General features: G+C 56.4%; 1 protein-coding gene across 1 annotated transcript in view; it reads right to left on the reverse strand.

Moving 5' to 3' along the window:
* Positions 1–4,354: 4,354 nt before the first annotated feature.
* prpf19 (pre-mRNA processing factor 19) overlaps positions 4,355–15,503 on the reverse strand; it is a 73,201-nt gene continuing 62,052 nt past the window's right edge. The window contains exons 11-16 of the mRNA XM_060823457.1: positions 14,811–14,966; positions 13,956–14,025; positions 9,713–9,798; positions 8,627–8,797; positions 7,056–7,161; positions 4,355–5,858 (exon numbers count right to left, since the gene is read on the reverse strand). Of these exons, the coding sequence (XP_060679440.1) occupies positions 5,761–5,858; positions 7,056–7,161; positions 8,627–8,797; positions 9,713–9,798; positions 13,956–14,025; positions 14,811–14,966 (687 nt within the window). The 3' untranslated portion in view covers positions 4,355–5,760. The remainder of the gene's footprint in view (positions 5,859–7,055; positions 7,162–8,626; positions 8,798–9,712; positions 9,799–13,955; positions 14,026–14,810; positions 14,967–15,503) is intronic.

The raw sequence follows: 15,503 nt of genomic DNA on the forward strand, positions 1-15,503 counted from the left end.
GTTAGGGTGGATTGACCGTGCTAAATTGTCCCACAGTGTTCAGGGATATGTTGGTTAGGGTGGATTGGCCGTGCTAAATTGTCCTACAGTGTTCAGGGATGTGTAGGTTAGGGTGGATTGGCCGTGCTAAATTGTCCTACAGTGTTCAGGGATACGTAGGTTAGGGTGGATTGGCCGTGCTAAATTGTCCCATAGTGTTCAGGGATGTGTAGGTTAGGGTGGATTGGCCGTGCTAAATTGTCCCATAGTGTTCAGGGATGTGTAGGTTAGGGTGGATTGGCTGTGCTAAATTGTCCCATAGTGTTCAGGGATGTGTAGGTTAGGGTGGATTGGCCGTGCTAAATTGTCCCATAGTGTTCAGGGATGTGTAGGTTAGGGTGGATTGGCCGTGCTAAATTGTCCCATAGTGTTCAGGGATGTGCAGGTTAGGGTGGATTGGCCGTGCTAAATTGTCCCACAGTGTTCAGGGATGTGTAGGTTAGGGTGGATTGGCCGTGCTAAATTGTCCCATAGTGTTCAGGGATGTGTCGGGTAGGGTGGATTGGCCGTGCTAAATTGTCCCACAGTGTTCAGGAATGTGTAGGTTAAGGTGGATTGGCCGTGCTAAATTGTCCCACAGTGTTCAGGGATGTGTAGGTTAGTGTGGATTGGCCATGCTAAATTGTCCCACAGTGTTCAGGGATGTGTAGGTTAGGGTGGATTGGCCGTGCTAAATTGTCCCACAGTGTTCAGGGATGTGTAGGTTAGGGTGGATTGGCCGTGCTAAATTGTCCTACAGTGTTCAGGGATGTGTAGGTTAGGGTGGATTGGCCGTGCTAAATTGTCCTACAGTGTTCAGGGATATGTAGGTTAGGGTGGATTGGCCGTGCTAAATTGTCCCATAGTGTTTAGGGATGTGTAGGTTAGGCTGGATTGGCCGTGCTAAATTGTCCCACAGTGTTCAGGGATATGTAGGTTAGGGTGGATTGGCCGTGCTAAATTGTCCCACAGTGTTCAGGGATGTGTCGGTTAGGGTGGATTGGCCGTGCTAAATTGTCCCACAGTGTTCAGGGATATGTAGGTTAGGGTGGATTGGCCGTGCTAAATTGTCCTACAGTGTTCAGGGATATGTAGGTTAGGGTGGATTGGCCGTGCTAAATTGTCCCACAGTGTACAGGGATGTGTAGGTTAGGGTGGATTGGCCGTGCTAAATTGTCCCACAGTGTTCAGGGATGTGTAGGTTAGGGTGGATTGGCCGTGCTAGATTGTCCCATAGTGTTCAGGGATGTGCAGGTTAGGGTGGATTGGCCGTGCTAGATTGTCCCATAGTGTTCAGGGATGTGTAGGTTAGGGTGGATTGGCCGTGCTAAATTGTCCCACAGTGTTCAGGGATGTGTAGGTTAGGGTGGATTGGCCGTGCTAGAGAGGTGGGACATATCACCAGCTCTTCACCGGAGAGTCTCACCGATGGTGTTACCAACTCAGGGTAACAAAACATCTGAAAAGCAACCTTGCAGCTTGGTATAAGGTCCATCAGCTGTACGGGTAAAACACTACCGATAATTCCTGCTATTATGATATTTGGGTTTCTTTGGGTTGGTGATGTCATTTCCTGAGGTGATGTCATCTCCTGTGGTGAAGTCACTTCCTGTTCTTTTTCTCAGGGGGCGGTAGATTGGGGTCTAACTCAATGCATTTGCTGTTTCTATCAACAAACACATCGAGTTAGACCCCCATCTACCGCCCCCTGAGAGAAACTGCAGGAAGTGACTTCACCGCAGGAGATGACGTCACCAACCCAAGGTTACAAAGGACCTGTCAGCAGTGCTTCACCCGGAGGCCCACTGAAGATGTTACCCAGTATGGTGGCGAAACGTCTGAAAATGAGCCTTCCAGCCTCGCGAGCTAACCTACCTCCAAAATCTCAACCTGAGCTTCTCAAAAACCCGCTGACGGAGGATGTTTCCACTGGCGGGTGAGACTCAGGCAAGAGGGCATAGCCTCCAGATTAGGAGGAGCAGATTTCGGACTGAATTGAGAGGGAACGTCTTCACCCAGGGGGTGGTCAAGCTGTGGAATTCCTTGCCCAGGGACTACCGCCTGATGAAGGAGCGTCGCTCTGAAAGCTAGTGTGCTTCCAATTAAACCTGTTGGGACTCTAACCTGGTGTTGTGGGAGTTTTTAAAAAAACTTTGCCCAGGGAAGTAATTGACGCCACGTCAGTCAATGTTTCTAAAGCTAAGGTCGATTTTTCTTGGAAAAACATCGGGGGTTACGGCGAGAGGGCGGGCAGGTGGGCGTGAGGGCATGTAGAGAGCTTACAGAAAGCAGGCTGGATGGGCCGAACAGCCTCCTCCAGCAGCTGGATCTTATTCCCCAGTTAATTGCTTGAATAGATGGGGATAAGGGTGGGGTAGGGACACGTTACGACTGGGAGCAGCGGCCTCACTGGGCTGTAATCCTGATACTGGGAGATGGGGGGCGGTCTGAATTCAGTCATCCTGGAATTAAACAAACAGGCTATTCCTTAAAGACCTGCCTGCCTGGCTCCCGTCCTCGGCTAACACAGCCTACAGCGCTTCAGTTCAACCAGTCTCGGCCGTACTAACTCTACCCCGTCTCACGCCTGCCTGCTCCACATCCATCCCAATGTGTCTTACCCATCAACTTATCCAAACTCTATCTGCGTCCCCCACTTCCTCAGGAAGCTCGGTCCACACTCTGTGTTTATATAAAAAAATTCCCCCCCTCCCCCATGTCGTTTTCAGAACTTTCTCCCGTCACCCGAGCACTGGATGTCAAGGGACGGCGGTCAGGTTCTCTCTCCTCGGCCCTCACCTGAGCACGTGTTCCTCACCAGTTGTCTGCCCCAGCCTGGATATTCTAGTAAAAAGTGAGGCCTGCAGATCAGAGCTGAAAATGTGTTGCTGGTTAAAGCACAGCAGGTCAACCAACCAACCCAACCACCCCTTGGCTCAACACTTTAACTCTCCCTCCCACTCCACCAAGGACATGCAGGTCCTTGGACTCCTCCATCGCTAGAACATAACAACACGACGGTTGGAGGAAGAGCGCCTCATCTTCCGTCTGGGAACCCTCCAACCACAAGGGATGAACTCGGATTTCTCCAGTTTCCTCATTTCCCCTCCCCCCACCTTGTCTCAGTCGATTCCCTCGAACTCAGCACCGCCTTCCTAACCTGCAATCCTCTTCCTGACCTCTCCGCCCCCACCCCACTCCGGCCTATCACCCTCACCTTGACCTCCTTCCACCTATCCCACCTCCATCGCCCCTCCCCCAAGTCCCTCCTCCCTACCTTTTATCTTAGCCTGCTGGACACACTTTCCTCATTCCTGATGAAGGGCTCTGGCCCGAAACGTCGAATTTCCTGATCCTCGGATGCTGCCTGACCTGCTGTGCTTTACCCAGCAACACATTTTCACCCCAGCCTGGATATTGTCCGGGTCTCTCTGTGTTTGGACACGGACCGCTTCAGGACCTTAGGGGTGGGGAATGGGGCTGAACGCTGTGCAGCCATTGGTGAACACCCCCACTTCAGATCTTATAGAGTCATAGAGATGTCCAGCACGGAAACAGACCCTTCGGTCCAACCCGTCCATGCTGACCCAGATATCCCAACCCAATCTAGTCCCACCTGCCAGCACCCGGCCCATATCCCCCCAAACCCTTCCTATCCATATCCCCATCCAAATGCCTCTTAAATGTTGTACCAGCCCCCACCACATCCTCTGGCAGCTCATTCCACACACGTACCACCCTCTGGGGGAAAAAGTTGCCCCTTAGGTCCCTTTTATATCTTTCCCCTCTCACCCTAAACCTATACCCCTCTAGTTCTGGACTCCCCCACCCCAGGGAAAAGACTTTGTCTATTTACCCTATCCATGCCCCTCATGATTTTATAAACCTCTATAAGGTCACCCCTCAGCCTCCGACGCTCCAGGGAAAACAGCCCCAGCCTGTTCAGCCTCTCCCTGTAGCTCAGACCCTCCAACCCTGGCAACATCCTTGTAAATCTTTCCTGAACCCTTTCAAGTTTCACAACATCTTTCCGATAGGAAGGAGACCAGAATTGCACCCAATATTCCAACAGGGGCCTAACCAATGTCCTGTACAGCCGCAACATGACCTCCCAACTCCTGTACTCAATACTCTGACCAATAAAGGAAAGCATACCAAACGCTGCCTTCACTATCCTATCTACCTGCGACTCCACTTTCAAGGAGCTATGAACCTGCTCTCCAAGGTCTCCCCAGGACCTTAGTTATGATGGAGGGAAGGTCTTTGAGGAAGCCGCTGGAGGTGGTGGGGGCCTAGGATTGAGATCCAACCGAGAAAATAAAACCTCCGCCGCAAATCACGGGGCGTTTCGCCATTTTATTTTTAGAAAACACGAACACACACGGCCTTCACAGTACTTTGGAAATGATTTCATCAACACTCATCGAGGGGGACTTGGCAGCTAGATCCCCACTCTCAGGAACCTCAGCCCCCCACCCCCCCACCACACAGGGGCATCTCGTCAACGGGCTCAATACCGATTGGTCAGCCTCGCTCACTTCCCCCTCCCCTCCCCTCCCTCCTGTTACCCAGTTACAGCAGGACGCAGGGATTTCACCAACGCCCTCCCACTAAAGGGAGGGGGTCAGTGGCCGTGGGGTGGGGAGGGGAGGTCACACACAATCGCCAGAGGCAGGGAAGGTGTACTGGGTACAAGCTGGGCTGGGGATGGGGGTGAGGGACTGTGTGTGTGTGTGTGTGTGTGTGTGTGTAAGGGGGAGAGAGAGATGGGGAGTGTGTGTGTGTGTGTGTGTGAGGGAGGGAGAGAGAGAGAGAGAGAGAGAGTGAGAGTGTGTGTGTGTGTGTGTGTGTGTGTGGGGGGGGGGGAGAGAGAGAGTGAGAGAGAATGTGTGTGTGTGAAAGTGTGTGGATGAGAGACAGATAGTGTTTGTATGTGTGTGTGTGTGTGTGAGAGACAAAGTATGTGCGAGACAGACAGTGTGCATGCGTATATGTGTGAAAGTGTGTGCATATGCGTGTGAGAGTGCGCGTATACACGTGAAAGTGTGTACACGTGTGAAAGTATGTGTATACATGTGAAAGTGTGTGCATGCGTCTGTGCAGAAGTGTGCTTATATTTGCATGAATATGTGTGTGTGTGACTGTGCGCGTGCGTGCGTGTGTCTGTGTGTGCACCAGTGTGTGCGTGTGTTTGTGTGTGCGTGTGTGTCCATGGAGCTGCTCTCGAGGGGTTGGAGGGTTCAGGAGGGACAGGGGATAGTCCAGGTTTGTGTGTGTGTGTGTGTGTGTGTGTGTGTGTGTTCATGGCTGTCTACCTGACTGTGGCCCTGTCCCTCAGACTCTCAACACCTACTCGCCCTCTCCCAACTGCTGGGCGGGGGGGGGGGGGGAAGGGTGGGACAAAAGGCTGGCACCTGGGTCCTGGGGAGTGGGGGGAATCCAGCCAAGATGCCAGAGCCAGCTGTGCTGGACAAAGGAGGACTGCACAGAAATGGGGAGAGGGAGGGAGGGAGGGACAGACGGTCTTGGCTTTACCGGAATGAGAGGGGGGAAGAGAGTCTGAGGGCTACTAGAGGGGGCTGGAGGTTACGGGAGGGGGAAGAGGCCGGGGAGGGGGGTCACAGGAGGGGGAAGGGGCTGTGGGTTACGGGAGGGGAAAGGTCTCAGGGTCACGGGAAGGGTCTCGGGGTCACCGACGAAGAGAAGTGTCCATGGTAGCAGGTTACCATGGAAACACTGCGCCTACTGGCTGTAGAGTTTCAGGCTCCGATCCATGCTGCTGGAAGCGAGGAAGCGAGAATGTTCACCAAATGCCACGCCCGTGGTCTGCGCACTGTGCTCTGGGCAGGGGGAGGAGAGGACAGAAAGCCAGCGTTATTCACACACTCACCCAGGTACACCGCAGGATGGGGGCTCAGGGGACACAGGGACGGGGTGGTCACTGCGGGGAAAGTGAGGTGGGGGGGTGGGGGGAGACGCACACGGACAGGCAGCGAGCGAGAGAGAGAGAGAGAGAGAGAGAGAGGCGGAGTGGGGAGGAGGTATACAGACAGTGAGAGAGAGGTAGGGCAGCAAGAAGGGGGAGAGAGAGAGAGAGAGCGTGAGAGAACGCGAGAGAGAGAAAGTGTGAGAGTGTGTGTGTGTGAGAGAGAGAGAGAACGAGAGAGAGAGCGCGAGAGAGAGAGAGTGAGACCGTGTGAGAGAGAGTGCGAGTGAGGGAGGGAGTGAGGGAGGGAGAGAGTGAGGGAGGGAGAGAGTGAGGGAGAGAGTGAGGGAGAGAGTGAGGGAGAGAGTGAGTGAGTGAGGGAGTGAGTGAGGGAGTGAGTGAGGGAGCGAGAGAGTGAGGGAGTGAGGGAGGGAGTGAGTGAGGGAGGGAGTGAGGGAGTGAGGGAGAGAGTGAGGGAGTGAGGGAGGGAGTGAGTGAGAGTGAGGGAGGGAGTGAGTGAGGGAGCGAGAGAGTGAGGGAGTGAGGGAGAGAGTGAGTGAGGGAGAGTGAGGGAGTGAGTGAGGGAGAGTGAGGGAGAGAGTGAGGGAGGGAGTGAGGGAGTGAGGGAGGGAGTGAGGGAGGGAGTGAGGGAGGGAGGGAGTGAGGGAGAGAGTGAGTGAGGGAGAGTGAGGGAGTGAGGGAGGGAGAGTGAGGGAGAGAGTGAGGGAGGGAGTGAAGGAGTGAGGGAGGGAGTGAGGGAGGGAGTGAGTGAGGGAGGGAGTGAGGGAGGGAGTGAGGGAGGGAGTGAGGGAGCGAGAGAGTGAGGGAGTGAGTGAGGGAGTGAGTGAGGGAGCGAGAGAGTGAGGGAGTGAGGGAGAGAGTGAGTGAGGGAGAGTGAGGGAGTGAGTGAGGGAGAGTGAGGGAGAGAGTGAGGGAGGGAGTGAGGGAGTGAGGGAGGGAGTGAGGGAGGGAGTGAGGGAGGGAGTGAGGGAGGGAGGGAGGGAGTGAGTGAGGGAGTGAGTGAGTGAGTGAGGGAGGGAGTGAGGGAGGGAGTGAGGGAGGGTGGGAGTGAGGGAGGGAGGGAGTGAGGGAGGGGTGACGGGGCGCTTACCTGTGAAGTGCAACACCTCGGCCCACTGCTTACACACGTACACTCGGATATCTGTACCGGCCACAGCCAGGTAAGTGCCGCTCTGGTCAAAGGTCAAACATTTCACCTGGGGAAAGGGGAGAGGTCACAGGCGTGAGAGGGGCTGCAGCAGGCAGCCTTCCCGAAACGGGAGCGAGGGGGGTGGCAGGCCGGGGCGGAGGAGCCAGGACAGGCGGGAAGGGGCTGCTGGGCTTTACTCGGGGCCAGGGTCCGGGCAGGACGGTCAGTGACAGCACCCACTGCCCAGACGGTGTGAGAGAGAGAGACCGGCCGATCAAACCCATGAGCTGGGGAGTTGCCGGGTCAGGGGGGGTAGGTGGGGGGTGGGGGAGACAGTTTGTACTTGAGGAGGCAGCTTTTATCTCTATTTCTCTAATTAATCTTTTTCTTCGTAATTCATTCCTTCAAAGGATGAGGGACTGGAGTCACGTGTAGACCCAGACCAAGGCGGGGATGTAACTTTCCTTCCCTGAAGGACACTGGGGAGGGTGACGACCCACCGACAGTGCGGCCCTCCCTCAGCACTGACCCTCCGACAGTGCGGCCCTCCCTCAGCACTGACCCACCGACAGTGCGGCACTCCCTCAGCACTGACCCTCCGACAGTGCGGCCCTCCCTCAGCACTGACCCTCCGACAGTGCGGCCCTCCCTCAGCACTGACCCTCCGACAGTGCGGCCCTCCCTCAGCACTGACCCACCGACAGTGCGGCCCTCCCTCAGCACTGACCCACCGACAGTGCGGCACTCCCTCAGCACTGACCCTCCGACAGTGCGGCCCTCCCTCAGCACTGACCCTCCGACAGTGCAGCGCTCCCTCAGCACTGACCCTCCCACAGTGCGGCCCTCCCTCAGCACTGACCCTCCGACAGTGCGACCCTCCCTCAGCACTGACCCTCCGACAGTGCGGCAATCCCTCAGCACTGACCCTCCGACAGTGCAGCCCTCCCTCAGCACTGACCCTCCGACAGTGCGGCCCTCCCTCAGCACTGACCCTCCGACAGTGCGGCCCTCTCTCAGCACTGACCCTCCGACAGTGCGGCCCTCCCTCAGCACTGACCCTCCGACAGTGCTGCACTCCCTCAGCACTGACCCTCCGACAGTGCGGCCCTCCCTCAGCACTGACCCTCCCACAGTGCGGCCCTCCCTCAGTACTGACCCTCCGACAGTGCGGCACTCCCTCAGCACTGACCCTCCGACAGTGCCAGGCTCCCTCAGCACTGACCCTCCGACAGTGTGGCACTCCCTCAGCACTGACCCTCCGACAGTACCCACTCCCTCAGCACTGACCCTTCGACAGTGCGGAACTCCCTCAGCACTGACCCTCCGACAGTGCGGCCCTCCCTCAGCATTGACCCTCCGACAGTGCGGCCCTCCCTCAGCACTGACCCTCCAACAGTGCGGCCCTCCCTCAGCACTGACCCTCCGACAGTGCGGCCCTCCCTTAGCACTGACCCTCCGACAGTGCGGCCCTCCCTCAGCACTGACCCTCCGACAGTGTGGGGCTCCCTCAGCGCTGACCCGGACTCCCTTACCTCGTAATGGTCATCCAGTTGGATGGTCTTGAAGTTCTTGAGCTTGCGTAAGTCCCAGAGTTTGACCTGGGAGTCGTCAGCAGCCGTGGCCAGGTAGTAGCCGTTCTCGGAGAAGGCGATGCTGGTGATGGGGCCCGAGTGACCGGGGAAGTTGGCCACATTTGTCCGTTCCTGGGGAGGGGGAGAGAGAGAGAGCGTGAACCTTGGGACACGGTGACTGACCCGCCCCCTCACTCACCAGGTCACCGGAGCAGCCAGCGATGGCCGGACCCAGGGAGGGGCAGCTCGTCGGTCGGGCGCAGGTGGTCAGTGATGGTGCCCGCTTCCACAGCGGGCAGTCTCCCCCCAACCCACCTACACCCACGGGTGGGCTGTGGGTGGGGGAGGGACAGACACTGGAATCAGCCCTGACCGTGTGGGCAGGCGCTCACCACCGAGGGAATGGGGACCCAGCCAGGGACAGGGGAGGGCACACCGTCACCGGGGAGGGGGAGGGGGAACGCCATCACCGGGGAGGGAACGCAGTCACCGGGGAGGGGGAACGCAGTCACCGGGGAGGGGGATCGCAGTTACCGGGGAGGGGGATCGCAGTCACCGGGGGGGGGAACGCAGTCACCGGGGGGGGGGAACGCAGTCACCGGGGAGGGGGAACGCAGTCACCGGGGAGGGAACGCAGTCACCGGGGAGGGGAGAGAGGGAACGCAGTCCCCAGGGAGGGGGAGGGAGAGGGGGAGAGGGAGAGGGAGGGGGAGAGGGAGGGGGAGAGGGTGAGGGAGAGGGTGAGGGAGAGGGAGAGGGAGAGGGTGAGGGAGAGGGTGAGGGTGAGGGTGAGGGTGAGGGAGAGGGAGAGGGTGAGGGTGAGGGAGAGGGAGAGGGTGAGGGTGAGGGAGAGGGAGAGGGAGAGGGAGAGGAGGGTGGGGAGAGGGTGAGGGAGAGGGAGAGGGTGAGGGAGAGGGAGAGGGTGAGGGTGAGGGTGAGGGTGAGGGAGAGGGAGAGGGAGAGGGAGAGGGTGTGGGGGTTAGTTCGCGCCTCTCCGTGCTGGTTCCCCTGGCGTACACCAATGCCAGAGGTTTTGCCGTCACCCACCTTCAGGTCCCAGATCTTGATCTGTGAGTCAATGGTGCCGGTGCCAAAGATGAGGCCATCGGGATGGAACTGGGCACAGGTCAGGGCTGGAGGGAGGGGGGGGAAAGGCAGTGCAGGGGTCAGTAACAGGCCAACACACCCTCCTGAAACACAGCCCAATCTGCACCGAGTCCCCCTCACTGTCTATCCCCCTCTGGCCTGAGCACTGGGGAAGGACCCCCCTCACCATGGGAGCTCTGTGCAAACATCAACACCAGCCTCTGACTCCCCGCTCGGAATTCTGATACCAACTTTCCCGACGGCCATCCCTGCAGCCAGCTTTACAGGGATGTTGGAGGGTCTGGGCTACAGGGAGAGGCTGAACAGGCTGGGGCTGTTTTCCCTGGAGCGTCGGAGGCTGAGGGGTGACCTTATAGAGGTTTATAAAATCATGAGGGACATGGATAGGGTAAATAGACAAAGTCTTTTCCCTGGGGTGGGGGAGTCCAGAACTAGAGGGGCATAGGTTTAGGGTGAGAGGGGAAAGATATAAAAGGGACCTAAGGGGCAACTTTTTCCCCCAGAGGGTGGTACGTGTATGGAATGAGCTGCCAGAGGATGTGGTGGGGGCTGGTACAATGACAACATTTAAGAGGCATCCCCTCAGCCTTCGACACTCCAGGGAAAACAGCCCCAGCCTGTTCACCCTCTCCCTGTAGCTCAGACCCTCCAACCCTGGCAACATGGTGGCTCAGTGGTTAGTGCTGTTGCCTCACGGCGCCAGGGACCCGGGTTCAATCCCAGCCTCGGGGGTGACTGTTCGTGTGGGAGTTTGCACATTCTCCCCGTCTCTGCGTGGGTTTCTGCCGGGTGCTCCGGTTTCCTCCCACAGTCCAAAGGTGTCCAGGTTAGGGGGGATTGGCCGTGCTAAACTGTCCCACAGTGTTCAGGGATGTGTAGGTTAGGGGTGATTGGCCGTGCTAAATTGTCCCACAGTGTTCAGGGATGTGCAGGTTAGGGTGGATTGGCCGTGCTAAATTGTCCCACAGTGTTCAGGGATGTGTAGGTTAGGGTGGATTGGCCGTGCTAAATTGTCCCATAGTGTTCAGGGATGTGCAGGTTAGGGTGGATTGGCCGTGCTAAATTGTCCCACAGTGTTCAGGGATGTGTAGGTTAGGGTGGATTGGCCGTGCTAAATTGTCCCATAGTGTTCAGGGATGTGTAGGTGAGGGTGGATTGGCCGTACTAAATTGTCCCACAGTGTTCAGGGATGTGTAGGTTAGGGTGGATTGGCCGTGCTAAATTGTCCCAAAGTGTTCAGGGATGTGTAGGTTAGGGTGGATTGGCCGTGCTAAATTGTCCCATAGTGTTCAGGGATGTGTAGGTTAGGGTGGATTGGCCGTGCTAAATTGTCCCATAGTGTTCAGGGATGTGTAGGTTAGGGTGGATTGGCCGTGCTAAATTGTCCCACAGTGTTCAGGGGTGTGTAGGTTAGGGTGGATTGGCCGTGCTAAATTGTCCCATAGTGTTCAGGGATGTGTAGGTTAGGGTGGATTGGCCGTACTAAATTGTCCCACAGTGTTCAGGGATGTGTAGGTTAGGGTGGATTGGCCGTGCTAAATTGTCCCATAGTGTTCAGGGATGTGTAGGTTAGGGTGGATTGGCCGTGCTAAATTGTCCCCTAGTGTCCAGGGATGTGTAGGTTAGGGTGGATTGGCCGTGCTAAATTGTCCCACAGTGTTCAGGGATGTGTAGGTTAGGGTGGATTGGCCGTGCTAAATTGTCCCATAGTGTTCAGGGATGTGTAGGTTAGGGTGGATTGGCCGTGCTAAATTGTCCCACAGTGTTCAGGGATGTGTAGGTTAGGGTGGATTGGCCGTGCTAAATTGTCCCATAGTGTTCAGGGATGTGTAGGTTAGTGTGGATTGGCCGTGCTAAATTGTCCCATAGTGTTCAGGGATGTGTAGGTTAGGGTGGATTGGCCGTGCTAAATTGTCCCATAGTGTTCAGGGATGTGTAGGTTAGGGTGGATTGGCCGTGCTAAATTGTCCCACAGTGTTCAGGGATGTGTAGGTGAGGGTGGATTGGCCGTGCTAAATTGTCCCACAGTGTTCAGGGATGTGTAGGTTAGGGTGGATTGGCCGTGCTAAATTGTCCCATAGTGTTCAGGGATGTGTAGGTTAGTGTGGATTGGCCGTGCTAAATTGTCCCACAGTGTACAGGGGTGTGTAGTTTAGGGTGGATTGGCCGTGCTAAATTGTCCCATAGTGTTCAGGGATGTGTAGGTTAGGGTGGATTGGCCGTGCTAAATTGTCCCATAGTGTTCAGGGATGTGTAGGTTAGGGTGGATTGGCCGTGCTAAATTGTCCCATAGTGTTCAGGGATGTGTAGGTTAGTGTGGATTGGCCGTGCTAAATTGTCCCATAGTGTTCAGGGATGTGTAGGTTAGTGTGGATTGGCCGTGCTAAATTGTCCCACAGTGTTCAGGGATGTGTAGGTTAGGGTGGATTAGCCGTGCTAAATTGTCCCATAGTGTTCAGGGATGTGTAGGTTAGTGTGGATTGGCCGTGCTAAATTGTCCCATAGTGTTCAGGGATGTTTAGGTTAGGGTGGATTGGCCGTGCTAAATTGTCCCATAGTGTTCAGGGATGTGTAGGTTAGGGTGGATTGGCCGTGCTAAATTGTCCCATAGTGTTCAGGGATGTGTAGGTTAGTGTGGATTGGCCGTGCTAAATTGTCCCATAGTGTTCAGGGATGTTTAGGTTAGGGTGGATTGGCCGTGCTAAATTGTCCCATAGTGTTCAGGGATGTGTAGGTTAGGGTGGATTGGCCGTGCTAAATTGTCCCACAGTGTTCAGGGATGTGCAGGTTAGGGTGGATTGGCCGTGCTAAATTGTCCCATAGTGTTCAGGGATGTGTAGGTTAGGGTGGATTGGCCGTGCTAAATTGTCCCACAGTGTTCAGGGATGTGTAGGTTAGGGTGGATTGGCCGTGCTAAATTGTCCCATAGTGTTCAGGGATGTGTAGGTTAGTGTGGATTGGCCGTGCTAAATTGTCCCATAGTGTTCAGGGATGTGTAGGTTAGGGTGGATTGGCCGTGCTAAATTGTCCCATAGTGTTCAGGGATGTTTAGGTTAGGGTGGATTGGCCGTGCTAAATTGTCCCATAGTGTTCAGGGATGTGTAGGTTAGGGTGGATTGGCCGTGCTAAATTGTCCCACAGTGTTCAGGGATGTGTAGGTTAGGGTGGATTGGCCGTGCTAAATTGTCCCATAGTGTTCAGGGATGTGTAGGTTAGGGTGGATTGGCCATGCTAAATTGTCCCACAGTGTTCAGGGATGTGTAGGTTAGGGTGGATTGGCCGTGCTAAATTGTCCCACAGTGTTCAGGGATGTGTAGGTTAGGGTGGATTGGCCGTGCTAAATTGTCCCATAGCGTTTGGTGCATTATAGAGATGTACAGCACGGAAACAGACCCTTCGGTCCAACCCATCCATGCCGACCAGATATCCCAACCCAATCTCGTCCTACCCGCCAGCAACAGCCCCATAATCCTCAAATTAGTCAGGGGGTAAATGTGGGGGAATGGGTATGGGTGGGCTGCTCCTCGGAGTGTCAGTGTGGACTGGTTGGGCCGAAGGGCCTGTTTCCACACTGCAGGGAATCTAATCTAAACATCCTTGTCAGTCTTTTTTCAAGTTTATCAACATCTTTCCTATCGTAGGAACCCACAATCCAGCCTTTGGTTCACTCCCTTATTACGGGTGAACAAACATGTATCAGGCCCAGGTTTAAAAGGACCAGGTGATCCACTGGACGCAGAGGGGTATAGATGTGGCAAACAGCAACGGCCTTTTCCCCAGGGTGAGGGAGACCCCCGCACTGGAGGGCAAAGGTTAAAGGTGAGAGGGGAGACGGCAAGGCTGTGCGGAAGGGAGGTCCAATGGCCTGCCACCCTCCAACGTGCGGAATGTGCAGAGTGCTGTGAATTAAGAGGAGGCCCGGTCTTCCATGCGGAACGAGCGGAAGAGTGAGGAGACGAGGGCAGGAAGGCCGGAGACAAGACCAGCCATGACTGCGCAGGATAGGGGTGCAGGCTCAAGGGGCTGAATGGCCCACTTCCCCCACGGTTCTCATCCTTAAGGCCCAGGGCCCTTCCGTTTGGGAGTGACGAGGGTCTCGGTTTGAACCAGGGGCTGCGGCCGCTGGGTGAGCCCCTCCCTCAGGGCGGGGATTCGGTGTCCGGTTACAGAGCGCACGCCTTACCACAGCCAGCAGCTTCGTCCGTCACCTTCGTGAGAACACGGCCTGTACGGATATCAGAGAAGGCCCAATACTGGTGGGGGGGGGGAAGGAGAGAGAGGGGGAGAGAGAGAGAGAGAGAGAGAGAGAGAGAGAAGATTCAGTCAGTGTGCAATGACACAACAAGCCGCGAGGCGTTCTGTACAGTCAGCACCGAACACACTGGTCTCACGGATTCTGCTCACTCCAGCTCAGCCCAAACACAACGGTGTCAGAGGGCTCAGACACACTGACCCTCCAACAGTGCGGCCCTCCCTCAGCACTGACCCTCCGACAGTGCGGCCCTCCCTCAGCACTGACCCTCCGACAGTGCGGCCCTGCCTCAGCACTGACCCTCCGACAGTGCGGCCCTCCCTCAGCACTGACCCTCCGACAGTGCGGCCCTCCCTCAGCACTGACCCTCCGACAGTGCGGCCCTGCCTCAGCACTGACCCTCCGACAGTGCGGCCCTCCCTCAGCACTGACCCTCCGACAGTGCGGCCCTCCCTCAGCACTGACTCTCCGACAGTGCGACCCTCCCTCAGCACTGACTCTCCAACAGTGCGGCCCTCCCTCAGCCCACCCTCCGACAGTGTCGCCCTCCCTCAGCACTGACCCTCCGACAGTGAGGCCCTCCCTCAGCCCTGACCCCCTGACAGTGTGGCACTCCCTCAGCACTGACCCTCCGACAGTGCGGCCCTCCCTCAGCACTGACCCTCCGACAGTGCGGCCCTCCCTCAGCACTGACCCTCCGACAGTGCGGCCCTCCCTCCTGGCCTGTCCAAGCCCCCTCCACAGCACTACCCTCGGTGTCTCGGGACAGAGCCGCACAGCACTCACCTGATCATCGGACGCGCTGAGCAGGTAATCGCCGGTGGCGTGGAGACTCAGGCCGGTCACTGAGCCCTCATGAGCCCTGACCACCTGCACACAGGACGCACTGGACACTGACCAGATCCGGATTGTCGTGTCGGGGGAGGCTGAGAAGACAATGTTCTGTTCGGGGGTGGGGGAGAGAGCGAGAGAGAGAGAGACACACAGAGACAAGAGAAAGAGAGACAGACAGAGAGGTGGGGGGAGAGAGAGACAGAGACAGACGGGAGGGAGGGAGAGAGAGAGAGAGAGAGAGAGTGGCGGGAGAGAGGGACAGGGGATGGAGAGGGGGGAGAGAGAGAGACGAGAGAGACGAGGGGACGGAGAGAACAAAAGAGAGAGTGAGCAAGAGAGATAGACAGAGAGACATGGGCACAGAGAGAGAGAGAGAATTGCAATTAAAGTCATTGAATCATAGAGATGTACAGCATGGAAATAGGCCCTTTGGCCCAACCCATCCATGCCGACCCAGATATCCCAACCCAATCTAGTCCCACCTGCCAGCACCCGGCCCATATCCCCCCAAACCCTTCCTATCCATATCCCCATCCAAATGCCTCTTAAATGTTGTCATTGTACCAGCCCCCACCACATCCTCTGGCAGCTCATTCCATACACGTACCACCCTCTGGGGGAAAAAGTTACCCCTTAGGTCCCTTT

The sequence above is a fragment of the Hemiscyllium ocellatum genome, unplaced genomic scaffold (genome assembly GCF_020745735.1).
Source record: "Hemiscyllium ocellatum isolate sHemOce1 unplaced genomic scaffold, sHemOce1.pat.X.cur. scaffold_776_pat_ctg1, whole genome shotgun sequence".
Classification (NCBI taxonomy): Eukaryota; Metazoa; Chordata; class Chondrichthyes; order Orectolobiformes; family Hemiscylliidae; genus Hemiscyllium; species Hemiscyllium ocellatum.